Source organism: Carlito syrichta, unplaced genomic scaffold (assembly GCF_000164805.1).
Source record: "Carlito syrichta isolate Samal-C Ts95f unplaced genomic scaffold, Tarsius_syrichta-2.0.1 Scaffold101961, whole genome shotgun sequence".
Classification (NCBI taxonomy): domain Eukaryota; kingdom Metazoa; phylum Chordata; class Mammalia; order Primates; family Tarsiidae; genus Carlito; species Carlito syrichta.
Window position 1 is genome coordinate 253868 of NW_007046057.1, and position 22459 is coordinate 276326.

The window sequence follows — 22459 nt, forward strand, 5'->3', positions numbered from 1 at the left end:
ATACAGCTTTGTCTGTCTCAGTGTACTACTAAGAGCTCTTAGGCCCTCTTATGTAGAGGATGAGACTGTCTAAGTACTACAAACAAGAGTTTACAGAGATCTCTAGCTCAGCCGGAAAAGTGGATCTGTGTTATCCTTATAAATGAGTCTGGGAGAGAAGAGTGTGGAGGAAGGGGTTACAAGAATTTTCAGGATTATGAATAGTCTAAATGAATTAGGTAATTAAGAGACTCTTCTTGAATATTTTTTTCTTCTTGAATATTTCTTAGACACATCTGAAAAAAAATCTTATAAATGAAGAATATGCATGCTGTAAGCTTAATTGACATTTATGAAAATTCTTTTTGCCTAAGAACCCAAATGTCATGTTTGAAAACCAAGAGATAACACTATACGTTTGAAAACCCACTTTCATAAAATAGTACTGTGTTTCTTTTCTCAGAGAATCTTGAATTTGCCCCACTGAGAAAAAGGAGAATGTGAATGCAGCTATAGAATGATCTCTTGATCCTTGGACAAAACTGAGGAAAAAGTCTAACAAATGCATCGTTTTGCAGTAAATTAGATCAGATTTCCGCATCTCCGCACTCAGTCTGGGAGCTGACAGTTCAGTAAAATGTTCCCTTGTAAGGTTCGCCCTCTTAGGAAAAGGGGCAATAATTCATCATTAGGATTTCAGAGTCCAGGTGTAGATGGAAACTGATGGAGCCTCCAGCGAGGCAGGGAAAGTGCGTGGAAGAAGAAAATTTTATCTGAAGCCTAATTCCCTGGTTACAGCAGAGAATAATTAAGATAATATTGCTTCAAGAGTCCTTTAATGATTAAAAATCACATATGCAGAATCCATAAATTGGAGGGCAACAAATTGGAAGGCTATAACGTCAGAGAACTGTTTTGTGCACATTGTAGTGGAAAGTACACTAGTGGCAGTCCGCCGTACGGGCAGCCACCAGAGACCAGGACCATTCCAAGGACTTTGTTTAGATGCAACAAATCATTTGTCTGTTATTAACCTAGAGCTTGTAATTATGCAGATTGCCATAGATTTTCCTGGGCCTGGAAGTGAGATTGAGGGTTGTTCACAGTATAGCAGGCAGCTCAGGGCTGGCCATGCATTACTGAACTTGCCACATTTATCATGTTGACTGATGGCAGCAGAAGCAGGTCTCAGGTCCCAGTGGTTAATGTAGTGGGTAATTAACTGTCATTTGCCTAGTAATAGGCTGATGATCAATGGTTTGTGTGGAAACAAATTCTAATCAGGTAGCTGATAAATGCTCAGCTAGCGAGAGCAATTGAAATTGGGGGAAACTATGTCCAGAATTTCAAAATGGCATTGTGTGTGTATGTTTATTAGATATGAGCAAACTGAGTAATTCTTAAAAACGGCTTTATCTCATGCTAACCAGATTTTATATCCACAAGTATATCTATATTCATGGAATAAAGAACTTTTAAGTTTTCTTTATTTCTCAAAAATAATAAAGAACAGAAGAAACCAATGGCACGTATAAGTGATGTGACTCCTGAATAGATCACATTAAGTACACTGAAAAGTAAATGTTAAATGTTAGAATAAACTAAAAAATTCTGCTTACAAAAAAAATAGGACGAAAGCTTTAGTTTGTGGTTCTTTCATTTTAAATGATGCCAGTAGGAGGTGTGAGATATGATATTGTCAATGAAGTTTTTTAAAGAAAAATTATTTATCAAAATAAAGGTTGCAAACTGAGACACAAGGTCATTTGGGATATATTCCTTTAAGAAGGTATACTAAAATGTTTTAAAAATTATGTAAGGAAGATAAGTGTTTAACAATTTTGAATATAATCTTCTTGAATATAACCCTTGCTTACTTGTTATTGAGTATGCAGACTCTGCTAGCAAAGTCTTCGGAAAGCATTTACAGTTTCTACCCTCAAGGCGCTTATGTTCTTCAAGAGACAATCTAGCAGAAACAGGAGCATAAGTATGCATTGCACATTTGCCAGACACTTAGAAACCACTCTCTCAACTCTTTCCAACAACTGTCATTAGCTTGGTAAAAAGAAAATAGTTATAAACTTGAAAATGAATATGCATGCCTTAAGAAAAGACTTGTCTTGGAGTATATAGAGAATAGTAAGGAGACTTCCACACATTCGTGCCTAATCCTTAAATTCAAAACAATGAAAGGCTAAGTTTTTTAAAAGTACATTTTTATAACCAAAATGAGTTTTCTCTATAGCACCTTTGAATTCATTAGTTTAGAACGGCTTTTAATTTGGTCTTTCCCGTGAGAGCCATTATATTTTTCTTCTGTCAGCCTGATGCTAGGGAAAAAAGAAAACTGGCAGATGTGGTGTTTTTCATCTAGTTTGCTTCTTAGTTAAAAAGTGCCTTAACTACTATGCACAGAATATTATTTATGGTAATTCTTTACCACCATTAACAACTGTAAAGAAACTTGGTTTAAATATTGCCAGTAAAATTGGATAAAATATTTTATTTCCTCCCCCTAGGAAATGATAGAGACATTTTATTTTGTACTTTTTTAGGTCATTAAAACTACTTTCAGGAACCTATAGCAAATAATAATTATTTTTAAATCCTAGAAAACTCCAGTAGTTTTGATGGTATATGATGTTTCAGCTCCTGGTCTAGCTATACGTGGTTTACAGCCTCATTTACTTTAATGTGCTACTTGAATAACATAACCGTAGCTATAACTATGGTATAAGGCCATAAGGTGCACGCGCTTCTATGTTTTTTGACGATTTAAATAGTTTGTTTATAATGTACTTTTAATAATAACGGCAAACCTCTTAGTAACTAGATGTCAAAAAATAGTGAGTCATTCATTAGTTGGTTCCTTTTCCAACAAAATTAACAAATAACATTAAGATGAAAGTTGCACTGCTTTTGTATTAACTATATACTCTGACACATAGGTTTTTGCTGTGAATTCACCCCCGGTAACTTCTGTTTGTGTGCAGTTATATAAGCTTCCTAATGTATTTCTCTTTTCCTTGTCTTTTCAAACAAGATGTGATTTTCATCAAGGAAGGTCAACAGAGAATGTATTGCAGAAGGATATTTATGGATACACTTAAGATAAAACGCACTTGTGTACATCATAAGGCATTATGTATTGATAGCTTTACAGGGTATATTATCATCTTCTTTCTTCACAATCTCAGATTTCCCTCTAAGAGTTTGAAAAAAAAAAATGTTTATTGTTCTAGGCTCTTCGGTGTAACAGGAAACTGTGCTGCCTGTAGTAAGCTCATCCCTGCCTTTGAGATGGTGATGCGCGCCAAGGACAATGTTTACCACCTGGACTGCTTTGCATGTCAGCTTTGTAATCAGAGGTAAGCAGATTTCTTTTTTGGCTTCTAAAAAATGGCAAACCTCTCTGTGCTGGCTATTTATTTAATAGGTAGGAATTATATTAGTACATGCTACTTAAAGCAATTGATCTCAGCATTTTTATTTTTTGCAAACATTAATTCCATGCCAGAAACAAACCATCAAGGGAAGAAAGGTCTTAAGACTAACTTCTACCTGAAAGAAACACAAAACAGAACAGCAAGTGACAGAAAATGGAAACACTTCTATAAACTCCTATGCTTCTTATTATTCATTCTTTTCTTTATTGTTTTTGTTTTTTAAAAAGTAAGTTTAAGATAGTTTTCAGTTTCTCTATCTCTTGATTTCGTATCTTGAATTTTAACCCAGTTCTGTATGTACTTTTGAAGTTGTTTCAAATATCTTTGGACACAAGGTTAGAGATAGTTAATAATTAAACAATTATCAGCATTGGAGAGGTAGCACAGGAAAGTTTGGAAAGAGTATTGCAATGGGAGTCAGGAAACCTAAATTCTTATCTGTACTCAGCCACTAATAAGCTATGTGATCTTAATACAAACATTTTGCCTCTCGGGGCCTCGGTTTTTCTGTTTGTTTTCTTCATCTGTAACATATGGGAACTGGATTAGTCAATCTCAGAGAACTCTTTTAGCTCAAAAATATTATGATTTAATACCAGTTTCTTTATTGAAAGCTATAACTTTGTTTTTTAGTGGAAACTATAAACTACTGTCAACTGTTGTGACAAATGCAAAGGATATTAGGATATTAAAACATATCTAAAAATATAGTATTTTAAAAATTAGTACACAGTACTTAATGGATTTTAATGAAAATAAATTCAGTGAGAATTTCTGTGAGAACACCTGGATGTAGTATATGATAATAAATATTAATTGTATGAAGTTCTCAGGTATAGTAATTTACCCTGAAAGATATTGCTTGATGCACAATCTTCTCATGGGCCCTATAGAATAGTAGAAAGAGTATGATACTTATAATAAGAACTGGATTCAAATTATATCACCATGATATTAGCATGGTGATCTTGAACATGTTACTTAATCTCTTAGTTTGCTTCCTACATCCATAAAGTAGATAAACTAATACTCATATTTCAGAGTTTGAAAACTAAATGAAATAATTTATATTAGTACCAGAAACACAATAGATTCTTTTTATAGTTACAATTTACTTTTACTAAATAATATTCTACTAACCTGGTTTATCCATAAAATTTATATCTCAGTAGTGTCTCTTGTTAAATATTATGTTTTGTATTGGCTCAATACACTTTATGATATAGTATTTAGGCAATGTCTTTCACCCGTGCCAGCTTTGGCATGTCAACCTGTCTTTTCTCTTTTCTTTCTCTAATAAACTTTGTTTGAAAACTTTGAAAAAAAGAAAAATAATATTTACTCAAAAATTTAAGATGTCTTCAAACAACATTTTGACTCTTCCTAACAAATGCTCGGAAGTAAGTTATTTCAGACTAAGGTGACATTTAGCCAAAAATAAATTGGCAAATGCACATGTCGGTTTTTTTTTAGGCATAAGTATACACAAACACAAATATTTACATATCTATATAGACATGTTTATATGCATATGTGCATGTCCTGTATATATTTAAAGGTGTATTAATAGTAAATTTAAAATACTTCTGTTTAGTTGTCACACTGATTCACTAATAGCAGTCACTAACAACACAGTTATCTTTATGCAATCATAAATTTGCTGCTTTTCTACTTATAATAGAAAATTTGGAAAGTTGAAAATGATAAAGAATAACATTGCCCCATGTCTCACTATTCTAAAATAAAATATTTTAATACTTTGGTGTATAGTCAACGATACATTTTTCTATGTATATATGTCAAATTATATATAGTATATATATATATATATATAATAATCACATTTAATCAACTTCAAGAAAAGTAACAAGGAAGAATTCTGATGTTTGATATTTAGACTTGCAATTTCACTTAATTTATATTGTTTGCGTTTTTAACCACCCTTAAAAATCAAGACATTTTAAGCTTTCCTTTGTTCAATTTTATGGATAGAGCTTCACATATAAATCAGTCTTCTATCATCTGATGTGTAAGTTTTTTCTTCAAAAGTTTTTGTGTTGTATTATCAGTTTTATTAACATTATATGGACTCTATGAAGAAATAAATGCTCATATCTCTGCCAGGATACAATTACAGAAGCATAATTAATTAGACAACATATATAACATTTGAAGGCTTATATTTATACGTTGCCAAAATGATCTTCAGAAAAGTTATACCAATTACTCTCATAGCAAAAATGTATAAACATATGCATTCCCTCACATTCACTTTAACACTAGGAATTATTATTTCTTTAAAAAAATCTTGTCATCTTGAGGGACAAAAGATAGTATCTCATTATAATTTTTAATTGTCATTTATTTGATTACTAAAGGTCCTTTGGTATTTCTTCTCTTAGGAACTTACCTATTTATGCCCTTTGTCCATTTTTCTATTAGGTAGGCTTACCTATTTTATCCATGTTCCACATAGAAAATTAAAACATCATTCAAGTGATAAACCCAGTCTAAACTCTATTATGATGCAAAGTAATTGTAAGTTGTTAATGCTATTTACAAATCATATATCAATTTTATTTCACCATTGAAATAAAAAGTTGCATTCACAATTAAGTCTGTCTCCTCAGTAGAAGTCAGTCATGTAAGACAAACACTCCTAAATTTTGTCTCTAAAACTGTTCACATTCTTATTGCTGCAAAATACTATTCTAGTATCATTATTAAAGTACCTAATATATTTCTGTGTTCGCTTCATTTATTACATGCCATAATGGGACTGCATATCTTTAGTGCTGGTTATGCACAATTAGCACTTAGTTATTGTCTTGTCACTTCAGCCCCTACAAGACAAACTTCTTTAATGCGAGAAGTCAGCTAATCTTCATCAGTCAAGCAAAACAGACACGTTTTGTTACTCTGAATACAGAAAGTTTTCAGTATAGGAAATGCACCTATTACTTTGGAGTTGCTTCAGTCCCTTCCAATAAAGCCATATTCCACAGTAACCTGTGCTTCCTATAACCAAATCATTGTCACAGTATTGCACCTTTCAAATGAAACACGAGGCAAATAGGTAATTTATAGGTAGTTTATCTTTGCAAACTTTATTGACATCAGAATTTATGGAATTGCAAATGCTTATGAATTTTATTGAACAGTCACTTTATCCTAACTTTTAAATAAAAATATTATTAATATCTAAAGTATTTCAAAATGTTTTTTAAAAACAATAGTAATAATAAACTTTTAGTATTGGTTGTACTTTATATAGATCCTAAATGCCCTTTTTAGAGGGGTAGGGTTAAAATGTGAGTCCTGGGTTAAAATTCTTTTGTTTCTCTATTTTGAAAGAAATCAGAGGAGGGTTAATTTGAACTTCTTTTATGTTATCCTAAACCTCATTCAGGATAGAAAAATTCTGTAGAAGACGATAATTTCTTAAAGGTAAATAAACCTCCTCTCCTTTGAAAACTCATAACTAAATGATGGTTCTATAGAAAAAGAGGGGGAAAGCTTGTTCACAATGAAATTTTCCCAAATATGTATAATTGTCTCATTTTATTAAAGAATAAAAGCACTGTGCTAGGCTCTGTGGAAGCTAAGGGGGATACTTTTCTTAGATGTGTTTAGACTGTGGGAGAGACGGGACATCAAAGACTCACAGAAGAGTGTAATCGATGCTAAGCAGATCTATACTAAGGGAAGAGAGATCCATCCTTCTTGAAGTGTTCGGGAAGCATCAAAGGGCTAATGTGCTGGGTCTTAAGAAATAATTCCCTAAAACTGGTTGGGGTGTAGGAAATATGTCTGGTGGGGGCTGGGGCAGATGAGGGAGCCAGGGAGCAGTGAGGAAAGAATTTTCCAGGCAAATGGAACAACACGCAAAGATATGGAGATGTGAAAGCTTTTGATGTGTTTAGTAAATGAAAAGCAGCCCAGCATGTTCAGAGATTAGAGGAGGAGTTTGATAGGCATAAGGAAGAGTAGAGAGTAGAGCAGGAACCTGGGGGAAATAAAATTGCTGTCCAGATTAAGAAACCTGTTACACATTCATGAGAAATTTTGAAATGCCAAAACTAACGATACACCAATAAATAAGTACTTTGAGAAGGATCAAAATAAATGAGTTGACATAGTCAGGGAATGTTAATGAAGGGAGTAGCACTAAAGAACTCTTGAGAATTTGAGAGACAGAAGAAAAAAGAGAAATATTTCTGACTGAACAACTTAAAGGTGAAAAAATGATCATTAATAAACATGATAGAAAATTCTACATAGTACTGGTCATACATGAAACACTGCTCTGAGTGTCTTACATGTATTATTTAATACTCAAAATGACCCATCAGTAGGTACTATTATTAGCTTCATTTTACAGATGAGAAGACTGAAGTACAAATAATTCAAGTAGCTTGCCCAAGGTTATCCAGTTGGGAAATGGTAGACTCAAGATATGAACCCAAGGAATCTGATCTCACCCTCTAGACTCAGGCCTGTTTTAAGAGAGGTATTTTCTGGGCAACCCCCTCTTGTCCCCTCCCACTGTGGGAGCTTTTCTGTCCTCTCAATAAATTCTGCTTAATAAAAAAAAAGAGGGGTATTTTCTTTTCCGACTAAGAGCATAAAAATGTGAATACATATAGTAGAGTTAAAACAAGGTAGACAGTGAATAATTAATACCAGGATTTGGGGTGGGTTGTGAATTTGGGAAAGACATGATTGTTAGGGATAAGATATATAATGACTATGGGGCCATCAGAGGGGAAACCAGTAAATTAGTTTACAAATGTGTGGTGATGAGCTGGGCTCGGTGGCTCAGCCTGTAATCCCACGCCTTGGGAGGCTGAGGTGAGTGGATTGTCTGAGCCCGTGGGTTCAAGACCTGCCCAGACAACTTGGCGAGACCTCATCTCTACAATAAATAAAAAATTAGCTGGGCACCATAGCGCATGCCTATAGTTCTGGCTACTTGGAAGGCTGAGGAAGAAGGATCGCAGAGCCCAGCAGGTCAAGGCTGCAGTGGCAGGGAGCGTGTCACGGCACTCCAGTCTGGGTGACAGAGTGAGACTCCAACTCAAAAAAAACCCCAAAAAACAAAAAACAAATGTGTAGTATGTAACCCGTACCTCTTACTGAAAACAGTACAGTGGCAAAATCTCCATTTTATAGTAACTGAGAATGTGGAATAGGGAAGTCGAGACATTGGAAATACAGATAGAATCCTCTTTCTTATTAAAGTGTTGCAAAAATAGAAACTGATCATAATTGGCAGTCACTAACCTTAAGGAAATAAGATAACTAAGTTAACATTTTCATTTCTTAAAATTAATGTTACAAATGGAGGTTTCTTAGCACAGGCTTTTGATAACTTGCTTAAACTACTCTAAGCACCATATTTTATAAGGATGATGTATTAAATTATACTAATTTTCTATACTTCTCAAGTATCTAAGATCATACGAAGTCACCTAGAATCACTCAAAAATATCTAGAAATTAAAACTATTATTAATTCCAAAATTCAAGATTAAATGTCTTAACAATTTGATTGGCCATCTTTTTATTCCTTAACAATGGCAAAACTAATTGAACTGACCATACCACAAATAATTAGGTTTAGATTACAAGGAAGATTATCCATTTATTTTCAGGAATCTCAACCTGTTCTGCTAATATACTTACAGTATTCTCTGGCCATCACTACTTTTACAATATTTTTTCTGCAAGTACTAAATCTCCTAAGGAGTTGATTGTATAATATTGAAAATTAGCATTTCTTACAAAGTCACAGTATATTTTGTTAAGCATTTAATATCCGCATTGCTGTTTCTCTAATTTCTTTATGCTTATATATGAAACATTTTAAGAAGAATACAAATCTTAACTGCATAATAACCATAATCTGCTCTTGACCACAGTTTTCAAGGCTATTTTGTTTGTCATGTGCAAGTATGACATTCTTCATTCATGTTCTGCTTCATCTTGACCTTTAAGACCAAATTGAAGTGCACATAAAATTTACTTTATCCAGTTGACAATATATTAGTAACATAATATTTCAGATAGAAATATTTTAGATAAATTCTCTCTCTCTCTCTCTCTCTCTCTCTCTCTCTCATTGAATGGTAGCCAGACTTTTTAAGAGTTATGCAAAGAAATAATAGTAATGCAAAAAGCCTGTGACTATAACTGTTTAATCTTCATGTTATCCTTGTAGTTTACATGCTTCACTGCTCCCAGGTAAAAGCACGGTAATAACCCAAAGAGACTTGGGTTATTTTCCTTCCTTTATCACATCTGTTCTAACTATGGAATATGGACTCTTGGGCAGATTTTTTAAATTCTGAGAGGGAGCCTTAAGTCTTTGTTTTGATAAAGGCAACGATAATACTTACTTTCTAGGTTGGATGTTAGGAACAAATGTGATCATGTATATACATGCTTAGCATTTAGCTCACAGTAAGTGTAAAAGGTGGCTGCTATTTTACCTACATTCCAACTACTGAGGTAAGACTATTTCATTTCTACTCTGCCTACAAAACTACAAGAGTGACTGATAATACAGATAAGAAAAACTGATGTTTCATTTTCAGTTATCGTAAGAGGAAGACTTGGATTGAACCCTATTCTTTGCAATATACCCCTCTGCTTGCCATACACTTTCCATTTGGAACTTCCTATAATCCATCCAACTGTGGAGTTGTCACATGCAGGGAACTGAGACAGCGATAGGATGAACCCCAGGTTTAGGGTATAGAGGCAGGATTCAGGATGAGATCCCCAGGCTCTTGGCTTCATGTTCTTCTCACTATAATTACCTTGAATTTATAAACCTTCAAATAAAAATTTTCTAAATTTGAAGGCCTCTCAAGGTAAGATTGTTATGACATAATGACATGACACAAAAAAAACACAACAAAAACATGTTTTTATTTAAGGGTCAAAATAATTTGGGGGCTTGATTCAAAATTAAGGGAAAATTTTGGCAATATGATATTTAAAAAGAGTAATTCTAGATTAGTTCATATTTAGAAAATAATGATTCAGTATCATCAGCTAGAACATGAGTGTTTTATTTAAACACGAGTGTTTTATTTGATGTGATAATTTATTATCAGCTTATTCGTTCATTGAAATTAATTTTAACAGTAACATTAATTAATAACTTTAAACAGTAATGAACTATATCCTACATGTTATATAATTTCACATAAAAGATAAGTATCTAATTTGACTATATAGGCCTGTTCAACAAAAGATATATTTCCTTTTAGTAAGCATATCTTTGTAATCAGGATATCTACAAAAACTGGTTTGTACAAACACCATTTTTTAAGCGCAACATTTAAAGTGTACAGTTTACAACTAATAAAAAAAATACACTTACAGCTCCAAACTTGAATGTTTTGTATCCAGTAGCTTTGACCACAAACAACCCCCAGGATTTCAAGATCAGTGCATAGTCTGTACTTTCAATCAACATCATCAGCAGGCAGTAATCCTGGGGAAAAAAAGTAAATTCCACAAATAAACAGACCAATTTTCCTTTAAGAGGAAAGCTAATTCTTTTCAATCTACTTTTTTTATTACACTATTTTCCCCTCTATCTACTTAGCTAGTATAAGGATAAATTTCCAAAGCTACCCAGTTGGAAAATAAATAGGTTCACTGTTTGTCTAGCATTCCAATCTTTGCAAATGTAAATCAGTCCAACTGCTCCTCATTTAAACCTTCAACTTCACAAAACGTTAAAGGGTGGCTTTCACTACACAATTTAATCTATCCACTACGATTTCTGCTTGAACATCATTTGAAATTGACTATCTGATAAAGAGAGACCACTATCAAAGGTCAGTGAGGTCAACTTGTATAATTACAAGTAGTTTTACTGGGTCAACTCTACCAGACATCACTGTTTGAAGGTTAAATTGTTACAATTAAATATATATACAGATCTCCCTAGAGTTACTTTATTGTTAAATGTACTGGAAAGAAAAAGCATTTATTTCTGACCTTAATTGTGTCCAAAGTGTCACCATTGGGAAATTATACAAAAAGGGAACTTATTAAAAACATTACAATCTTGCACATTAAACAATGCTTTATAAAATAAAATGCATAATTAACTTTTTAAACTAGTCTTATTTATCACATCAATATGAAGAAGTTCATTTAGGTTACTCCCTTTGGTAAAATTGGAACTACTCTTAGAAATGATGTCTACAGCCAGGCTCGGTGGCTCAGCCTGTAATCCTGCACCTTTGGGAAGCTGAGGTGAGTGGATTGCCTGAGCCCGCAGGTTTGAGACCCGCATGGGCAACTTGGCAAGACCTCATCTCTACAATAAATCAAAAATCAGCCGGGCGTGGTAGCGCGTACCTGTAATTCCGGCTACTCGGAAGGCTGAGGCGGAAGGATCGCCGGAGCCCAGCAGGTCGAGGCTGCGGTGGCCGGGAGCAGCCACTGCACTCCAGTCTGGGAGACAGAGTGAGACTCCAACTCAAAAAAAAAAGAATGATGTCTACTATTTCATAGATGGTGAACATGCCGCAAACAAAGGAATATGGATGCCCAGCACCAGAGTCTGGTGCTAAAGCAGCTCTCACTTCATAATGATCACTTCCAGATAACTGGAATTTAATCACATTTTAATAACAGAGTAAAAGGGAACTTTAAGTGGGAAGCTTTAAAGTGGACTATTTTCTAATTGTTTGATTCATTTTAATGCCTTTTACTTTTTTATTAAGTGTCTTGATGGCCACCGATGAAGTCTTTCATAATCACTGCAGTGAAATATTATCATTTTTTCTTTTATTTTAATGAGTATAAATATAGATCAGTTCTTTTTTTCCTTGCAATGTGGTTAAAAAAAGAAGTCACCTTTGGTGCCCAAAGTATTTATTGCAATGTTTCTAAGTTTTTTGTATATAAAGGTAGGATTTCAAATGCTGTGTGCAGTGTTTCACTAAAATGGTAAATGGCTTGACTTTGATAATAAAGATAACTTTCTAAGCCAAGTTTTCAGATTCTGGGAATTATCACTATTAATTATTATTTGGAAAATTAATGTTCACATCTATAGATCTGAGTGAAGTGGTTTTAACACATTTTATTATTTAAAATATTTTCAGATTTTGTGTTGGAGACAAATTTTTCCTAAAGAATAACATGATCCTTTGCCAGACGGACTACGAAGAAGGTTTAATGAAAGAAGGTTATGCACCCCAGGTTCGCTGATCTATCAACATCACCCCATTAAGAATACAAAGCACTACATTCTTTTATCTTTTTTGCTCCACGTGTATATAAGAATTGACACAGGAACCTACTGAATAGCGTAGATATAGGAAAGCAGGATGGTTATATGGAATAAAAGGCGGACTGCATCTGTATGTAGTGAAATTGCCCCAGTTCAGAGTTGAATGTTTATTATTAAAGAAAAAAGTAATGTACATATTGCTGGATTTTTTTGCTTGCTATTCGTTTTTGTGTCACTTGGCATGAGATGTTTATTTTGGACTATTGTATATAATGTATTGTAATATTTGAAGCACAAATGTAATACAGTTTTATTGTGTTACCATTTGTGTTCTGTTTGCTTCTTTGTATTGTTGCATTTAGTACAATCAGTGTTTAAACTTACTGTATATTTATGCTTTCTGTATCTACCAGCTATTTTAAATGAGCTGTAACTTTCTAGTAAAGAACTGAAGAGCAAATCTCACTAATGATACACAGATAGATAAAGCAAGTCTATCAACATTAAAAGTACTAAAAAATAAAGACACACACAAAGCATTTTAGTGACATCCACTACTTATTGCCGCTATGATTTAGAGTCTATCAGTGTTCTTGTTATAACCCCCTATTTTCAGGGGGTTAAAAATCAGCTTTAAAAAATGCATAAAAATTTCATCTTAAAGCACTTTCATTTTATACCAACATGAAAAGTGCCATTTTTAGAATAAATTTAAAGCTTAACAGTTATTCTTTTAATATCTTTTTTGTGTGTGTTCTTTACCTACACAACCGTTTTGTTTTGCGTTTTTCAGCCACACCCCCTTATGTGACTAGTGCCTTTGGGTATCATGTAAAATTTTTCCAAAGGGTTACTTTTAAAAAGTGTTACCACAATTAGATAATTTTTAAATGATAAATTTCCTGTATAAATTTTGCCCAGATCTCTTCACAGGAGCTAAGGGTTTAATAACTTTATGGCTAATAAATGCATGGCACTGAAAAGATCTGAGTGTGAATCTACTGAAATCATGATAATGCACATTCAAGCTATAATGGTATTTGAGTAGTGAGGTTTCTTTTGATCAGAGCAACATAAAGCTCATAAAATCTTCTAGAAGAAGAAAAACAAAGTGATAAAAAACTGAGAATTAGTGATTGTATATTTTTTCTGTATTTACCTGCCATTTATTTTAATGCTTAAAAAGTGAATACTCTAATTTGATGTATCTTACTTTCTGATTGCTTTAAGTAATTACTAACTCAGAATACATTACACTTAGGCTGAAATCTGCCATTCCATTTCTTGCCTACATGATAAGAGATAAAGAAGAAAACTCTAGAAACAGAAATTATGGAGAAAGATTATTTAAATTTCAATTAGGGAAATAAAAATGAGAATATGATCCGCTCTTCTGGGTCACCTACACTTTGATTTTTTGCTTTTTACTCCCTGTAATAGAACTTATGAACAAATTTAATTCTGCACAGACACAATGAACCATATTTTCACTACAGCAAGCTGAGTGCTGTGGGGTTTTGTTTCTCTGTATTTTTTCTTGTTCACTTGTATAGAAACAATATTTTCCAGTGTTATTTGCATATATATTTTGTCCTGCCAATATATGCATTACAGATGAAAATTAAATGTTATACCTGAATTCTTGGTTTGGGGCCAAAATGTTAAGCTAAAAATAATGCTCGTGTGGATTTGAGTTGTTTAAAACAAAGCTTTATTATGAACATGCATGTGAACCTGGATATTGCCTCTTATTTTTAAGAAAATGGTTCTGTGAAAAGTGAATGATATGTATTTTTACAAATACTTCATGGTTAAGAGTCTTGAAGTCACATGTCCCCCAAATTTGAGATATACTAAAGAAAGAATTTCAAAAGTAGCTATTTGGGACCCACAAAATAACTATGATTTTAGTCTTAGAACCTTATAGTTGTTTCGTGAAGAGGAAAGATTTACATAAATAAAAACAAAGCAAAACAAAATAAAAATGGGAATGGGGGAGATAAGTGATAAGTTACTTGAAATTCATGTGAATGTAAAATTTTAATTGTCACCACCATTTTCAAATGATCTTTTTAATACTTAAATGGTTTTGCATATATTTATCTATATGTCAAAATACATGTAAATTGGGAACAAACAGAAGCTGTTCAACTATCCTTGCCACCAGAAGATCAAACAAGGTTTTCACTACTTTTTCTTTTACTTAATACTTGGAGAATTAATCCTGATGCTTTTTACTACAAACAAAATTACTCACCTGGATTACAGATTAAGGCCTTAATCTGTTTAGATTATCTTTAATCTCCATGAAATTGTGAAACAAGATGAGAATAATTGTTCAGCTGTAGGTCATTTTACAGTTAATTGCCCATAAATAGTAGCCTTTTTTGACCTGAAGTACTAAGCTAATTGTCTTGACTACTCAAAGCCCCTGAATTGTTGTCATCTTTCCTCTTTGTGTTGTATAGCCCTGATGTCACTTAGCTTGTTACCTGATGCCTCCAGGAGGACACCTCAGAGGGAGCTTTAATTTCTGAAGCAGCACAAGCTCCCTCCCTAAGATGCATCTCACATAGGCTTCCTATGATGAAGGACCAGCCACCTCCACTCCGCCAGAGTGCTAACTGAGTTTAAAAGCTGACCTGTGTTTGTAATTTCACTTTCATCTTGCTTAATAAATATCTGCTGAATTCTTTCATTCATTTTTTTTAATATTTGGATTTATGTTTTTAATAAAAGGGGTATTATACTATTTGATTCCACGTAATTGGCAACATCTAAGATGATATCTAGAAAGCATACATTAGGTCTGTGAAAAAGAAAAAAGGTGTGTAAAGACATTTACTTCCTAAAGGTAAATCATAACTAGCACAGACAAAAGTACCTCAAATGCTTACTCCGAATATTATATTTAAGATCTCCAGACTAGGTAGTTTACAGCCATTTACTTTTATGAAGAAAATAAAAATGTCAAAATGAAGGTAGCAATTGCTGGGTGTAATTTTGTACATTTATACAAATTTTAAGTGATCTTTCTGTCTGAAAGCAACTGTGTTGCTCTTTTCAGACTAAATTTTGAATTTCCTATTTCCTGCATAATGAATTAAAACAAAAACTCAACTAAATGCTACATTTTCAAGGTAGAGATGTTGTGCCTTAACTGAAACAGGGCGCCGAAAATTATATCTAGTAAAACATGCCATACACTAGTGGTTTCCTTTTAACTGTCACTTTAGGCAAACCACTCTCTGAATCATCACTTAAACAATTTCATAGAAATGATATAGGCCAAACATGTTTAGTGTTCACTTCAGTTAGTTGCAAAAACAATCTGCATGTTTATTGTAATAGGCCATTAGCACAAAATACAATTTTAGCAAAAGGCTTTTTGATCATTACTTTTTCTTAAAACCATTATTATAGATATTTTTTTAAATGAGGTTTTAATACAATTTAAGGTACTAGAAAACAAAGGTTTAATATAGTCATTATTTCAGTTGACACTTATTGAGTCTCTACTATGTCACAGGCTCTTCCTGAGCATTCAGCCTCCTATTGGGCAGACTTGGGATACCCCCTACATCAGAAGACATTTGTACTCATCCTTTTTTTTTTTTGAGTTGGAGTCTCACTCTGTTGCCCAGACTGGAGTGCAGTGACCACTCCCGGCCACCGCAGCCTCAACCTGCCAGGCTCCGGCGATCCTTCCGCCTCAGCCTTCTGAGTAGCCGGAATTACAGGTGCACGCTACCACGCCCGGCTGATTTTTTTGATTTATTGTAGAGATGAGGTCTCGCCAAGTTGCCCAGGCGGGTCTCGAACCTGTGGGTTCAGGCAATCCACTCACCTCGGCCTCCCAAAGTGCGGGATTACAGGCTGAGCCACCGAGCCTGGCTGGTTTGTACTCATCTTATTTCAAGCCTGCTAATAACCAGCATGCAAAAGCAACTAGTTTTCTGCTGCATGTCATTGGTATGAAAGCCCCAGAAAATATCTCAAGTAATCAATGTATTCGGAGAATTATCTCACACAAATTATTCATTAACCCAATAGCACATAATAAAAAAGAACATCAATTAATTAATGAGTCACCGTCAGATCGCTATGATTATAATAGAGCTCTGTTGAAACAGCGGTTATAAATGAAGCTGCTTCTCTATTTATTCATTGTTTGCAATTGGTCCATTATTTGGCTGAAACTAGTGTCATATTTAACACATGCCTGTATGTAATTGTGTGATTTGTATCATATATGAAGAATTCAGAAAGCCCACTACTTATAAGACCTTATCAATGCCCAGAAAAATAAACTCTCGTTTTTACTTTAGCTTCCTTCAAAGCCAAGCTATTAGAAGGTAAATTTTTTAATCTCTTTTGGAAAAGTATATTTTTTACTTTTATAATCAAGAGTTAAGATTTCCATGTTAAACACTACAAAGATTAGTTGCCAAAATACTTCAAAGTAATTCTACAATGCTTTAGTATACACATAAATTAATTTCTGCAACTTTTCATGAAGACTAAAATATGTATGATCATTGCCAGTTTTGTAAACATTTGGGTACCCCACAACAACATTTCTGCATTTGGCAGACTGGGTTGGGGTGGGTTTGTGAGAATTGACAGCAATAGGGCAAGGGGTTTTAACAAATACCAAATATCAATACAAACTCACAGCTAAACTTTCCTAACTATCTTGGTAAATGCCATTCCAATAAGCTTATAGAATAATTATAACAGTTCCCTTAGGTAAGTAGGAAACATCTGTTGGTAACACATAGCAGGTGTTAACAATTACACACACTGAACTTTTTAAAAATGTTTTTAATTAAAAGAATTCTGTTTTCTGAAAAGGCAAATATGTTAAATTTAAAGATATTCCTGATTTGGGCGTGCAGATCATGTAATGCACAAAATTATAAAGAACATCATCTTGGATTAACTGGATTCCGTGTTTGGTTCAGATCATTGCAATCAAAAGTGAATTGGAATTCATTGCACTTTTTACACAATTGGTATTCTGGGTTGAAGAGCTCAATACTCATGAAATCGGTATAGCAGAGCTGATTGCAGAATACTTTGGCTTTATGGGCAAAGTGTTTGCTGTTAACTATACCAAATTTAGTGGACACGGTACAAAGAAAAATGGGAACAAGTGACATTCAGGCAATAGATTATCCAAATCTTTTTTCACCCTGCCTCTGGAGAAGACTTTAAATCACCCAAGGTAAAACCATTCATTTGTAACATATAACATTATCGTCTGACCCATCTTCAATAGCTTTTAATAACAGTAGCTAACGTTTACTGAACAATTACCATGTATCAGGTAGTTTTTCGCACTCGTATAATTTCCACAACACCCCTATGACACAGATACTATCACCCCTATTCTACAGTTTTTAACTAAAAGCACAAACAGGTTACTTAACTTGCCCAAGGTTATACAGCTAGGTAGTAGTGGGCCTGAGATTTAAACACAAGTCTTCTGGTTCTAGTTTAACTACAATATCATCTCCTTTAAGGCTCTCATTACAATTGTCAGTATTATTTTTATAGCTCCTGGATATAGCCAATACCTAGAAGAAGTTATCTATGCTTAAGTTAAAAAACCAAACATATCAGAATTAATATCACGTTTAAAGATGAAAACTGGGAATGAGAGTGATCATATGTACCTAGTTACAATCTGTTTAGGTGCTCTTTCTTTCAACCACACCATGAGGGCATATATTTGAACCTGCACATCTAGAGTACCCACAAAGGATCCTTAGTATAGCAGTAATGGAAACAAAAGATGGTCAGTATTGACTCGAGCGTAACTGAAATTAAAAGCTGCAATTTTCTACTTCAGGATAAACATGCACAGGTTAAGTGAGGTTAGACCAATCTTAGAAATAAACATAACAAAGTGAGTATATTATCTGTAGTTGATATTTTATAAATTACTTCCAGAAAATGAAAGCAAAATTAAAGTCTCTAGAGTAATAATGCATGTCAAACTGTGGGTACTTACCTTGTGTGTAGTACCACACCCGGTTTCTCTAAATTTATTTTGCCTGAGAGACTTTGGTGCATGAAATATAATGTTTGCTGCTATTTATTCGTTGTTTAGTGCCCAATTTGTTAAACATACAACTCTAATAAATGCGATTTCTCTAAACGTTTATACACCATTTAGGCAGCTAATAAAGCAAAACTTGTAAATTTAATAAATCAGATTCAACCATTTAAAAATTGATTAGAATCTTATTCAAATTCCTCTAAACATTTCAATAAAATCACATGCAATAAATTTCAAGTACTTTAAAAGCAGACAAAAATTCTCACAATGAACCAAATCTTCGTAAAGATATATTTAAAGCCATAGCAAAATTTTTAATTTAAATTAATATTACTATACTTTCATATCTGTCTGAGGTTACATTAAATATTATTTCCTTTAAAAAAGGTAGAAAATATTATCTTAACAAGTTGAGGTCACAGGATCTGTGTTGTTGATTATATGAACCTTGGTTGGGCCACAAGAACTAGCCATATTGTCCAAGATAATTCAAACTTGAGCCAGTGTACATTATGTTGGCCAATAATTTAGCTGCCATCCTCCCTGTTATATCAAAAAAACTTTTTTTAAGTTCAAATCTTTCACACAGGTTATTATTTCCCTGTAACTCAATGCTTTTTTTCTCAAATTAACATATGTTAGCATTATTGGAAACGTATGTGTACCATCTTACTATCTCATGATAAGGTTTAGGATCATTTAGAGATTTTTTTTTCCCCTCAAAAATAAGAAATTAAACCATGAAGTCAAATTTCCTATTAGGGCATTTGGCTAATCCTTTTTCTCAAACAAATTATTGGACCTTCTTTTGAACTGATTGTCATTCATTTCCACTTGTGTTGATTAGCACTTTGTGTTATTGGCATGGTTTGACTTAATTCTCCACATTTAATCTTCTCCACTCAGAAAATAGAGATGAATACAAATGGCTGCTATATAAATAAGTATGCATTCAATAGCAGAAATAGACCACAAATGTCATTCGTTATATTTAGGTTTTTTTGTATGATAACTCTTTTGTAAACTTTATATCAACTTTCCCCCTTTTGAGTAAAATTGTAGACCCATAGCTTTCATAGACCCATATGCACTGTAGGTGGATTTTGCTGTAGGTTATTTTTCAAGTTTTTTTGTTTGGGGTTTTGTTTTTTGGGGTTTTGTTTGGTTTTGGTTTTTTTGCAGAAGTGTATGTAGTTCTTTAGTATCAATCTAGAAGTGTTTTTTGAAAGACAATGTCTTAAAAAGCCAGAAAGTACAAAATAAAGGGCTTGAGAAAAATACAGAGTGAGCAAACATGAACAAAGTGAGTGAAAAATGAATTGTTCCAGAAAAGGATACTCAACCTGAAAACTTCAGAGGTCAGAAAAACATGTGTGAAGCAGCAGAAATAGAAATCACTTGATTACAATTAGGAAGAGCATTGGTGCTGTACAACATTAGTTAGACACCGAGAAGATGAGAATAAAGAAACAGAAGAATGAGTCAAGAGATGAGACCATGACTTAACCACCCATATCTGGAAGAGTTTACCTTACTCTTAATTAAGGATATTTGACAAGATCATATTTGAACTATGTTGTTATCATCAGGTTTATGCAGATCTTGATTGTTTTTTAGGTAAATTGTATTACTGTTTAACTCAGAACACAGTTTTCTTAGTCTCAGTTAACCCTTAAATTTTTCCATTGAAACAATTTTTCATCATAAACATTGTGGTTAGCAAAACCCGCTTTGCCATCAAGCAGGCAATAATCATGAAAAAAATGAATTAGCTTCATCGATAACAGTTTTCTCAACTGTAAAATGGAAATAATACCTACTTCACAGGGTCTTATGAATATAATGAAACAGTCTATGTCAACTATGTAACAAAATGCCTGGTTTATGTTCCACTAGGCAGATGAATATTTAACAAGCAAACTAGAAAATTCCATCTATGTGAACTATTGAGATTCAAAGAGGAAATGAAGTTGACGAGCTAGGTCATAGGGATATTGAACGGCAAGGCATTTTTTAAATGACCTTTTGGTGCCAAACTTTCTTTTCTTTTTTTTTTTGTTTTCTGTTTTTAGTTGCTATATATGCCTAGCTCATATATGGAGCAGATTCTGTTTCTGATATTTAGAAAGATGAACTCAATCATCACTATATCCATGTAGTCAGTCATACCACCATATTTTGGGCACCTATTTCATGTCATATTTTCTGGCATGTCTTGTGGGGGGTACGATTAATAGTACCTATACTTGAGGGAAAGCAAACAATTAACTGTTAACACAGAATTAATAACTTAAGGCTAGTTGCAGTGGTGCATACCTATTGTCCCAGCTACTTGGGAGGCTGAGGCAGGAGGCTTGTTTAAGCCTAGGAGTTTGAGGCTGCAGTGAGTTATGATTGTGCCACTGCACTACAGTCTGGGTGACAGAGTGAGACTCTGTCTCTAAAAAATAAAACTAAGGAAATAGAAAGTAGAGACATCTACAAAGTGCTACGGGAGTGCCAAGGAAGAAGTGATATGTTCTGTCTGGGCACATTAGAAAAGGTTCACAATAGACATTTACTTTTGGTCTTGGAGAACCGTTGGAGAATGGAGGTGATGTTAATCTGTGGAGACCAACCCTAATCTAAGTTCACCAAGCAACTGGTTCATGATGACTCATCTAGCTGATAGAAAGCCATAAAAGATTTTGAATATATATTATATATATAGTACATATATTATGAATACATATATTATATATATAATATATAAAGCTTATTTTCAAGAAGAGTGACTTCAATGGAAATGCACAGTGTGGACTAGAGAGATACAAAAGAGAATGTTGATAGATTAGTTAGCAGGGCTTCATAAAAACCAAGGAAAGAGATAATTACCTCTCACAGGAGAATAAGCGTGGGAGAAAATGACAATAGAAAAGGGCAATTTTACCAAATACAATAGTTGACAATGTGAAAAAGACAGTGAGGAAGGGTCCAATATGACTCTGAGAGTTAGGGATTGTTTATTCTACATTATGCTAGTGAATGTAGCAAACAGACATAGAAAAGAAAATAAGAAGAAATGTATCCTCTCTGATGACTCCCTAGGTATGAGGAACACCACATATATTTCATGTGAAAGTGCAAAGTTATATTTCTGCTTCAAAAATTCTTTGGACTTTTAAGGAAAAATGCAACAGAAAAAAATACTTTGGGTGGAGTAGCAAATCTTGTTAGTTGTCCATTCAATATCCTTTCTTTCCTTCCTTCTTACTTAGCACACAGAGAAATGACAAGCTTAAGCTAAGATTTTATTTCATAGATTTATATGTTTGCATCCAGCTGACACAATTCGGGTTGATGGGAATTAATAATGTAATATTTCTGGTCAATTTTTGTATTTCCTGATGTAGGCATTACTCCCTCCTGCTTATTGTTTCTTTCTTCTTATTGCCTGAAATGCAAAGGGAAACTGGCAGTGGAACCACCATCTAAAGCCTGGGTGACCAAGAGGATAAAATCACAAACTGATAGGGCCAGGAGCACTGATGAAGTCGTGGAGCCACTGCAGCAGAACAGGCTTCAACAGACTTGAACTGTTTAGCCTGTCTCTGGGAGTCTCATCACCATGGTTGGATCCCTCCTTGCCAGTGTGGTCGGGTTTCTATTGCGAGCCGTGAAAAGCAACTTCTTTTTTTTTTTTTTTTTTTTTTTTTTTTTTGGGTTT

General features: G+C 33.7%; 1 protein-coding gene across 7 annotated transcripts in view; it reads left to right on the top strand.

The window, feature by feature from the left end:
• Positions 1–15391, top strand: part of LMO3 (LIM domain only 3) — a 62604-nt gene extending 47213 nt beyond the window's left edge. For 6 of the 7 annotated variants that reach the window (XM_021715693.1, XM_008064786.2, XM_008064781.1 and 3 more), the window contains exons 3-4: positions 3225–3350; positions 12562–15391. In XM_021715693.1, the coding sequence (XP_021571368.1) occupies positions 3225–3350; positions 12562–12667 (232 nt within the window). In that variant the 3' untranslated portion in view covers positions 12668–15391. The remainder of the gene's footprint in view (positions 1–3224; positions 3351–12561) is intronic. The other variant, XM_021715687.1, reaches the window with a different exon arrangement.
• Positions 15392–22459: the final 7068 nt, after the last annotated feature.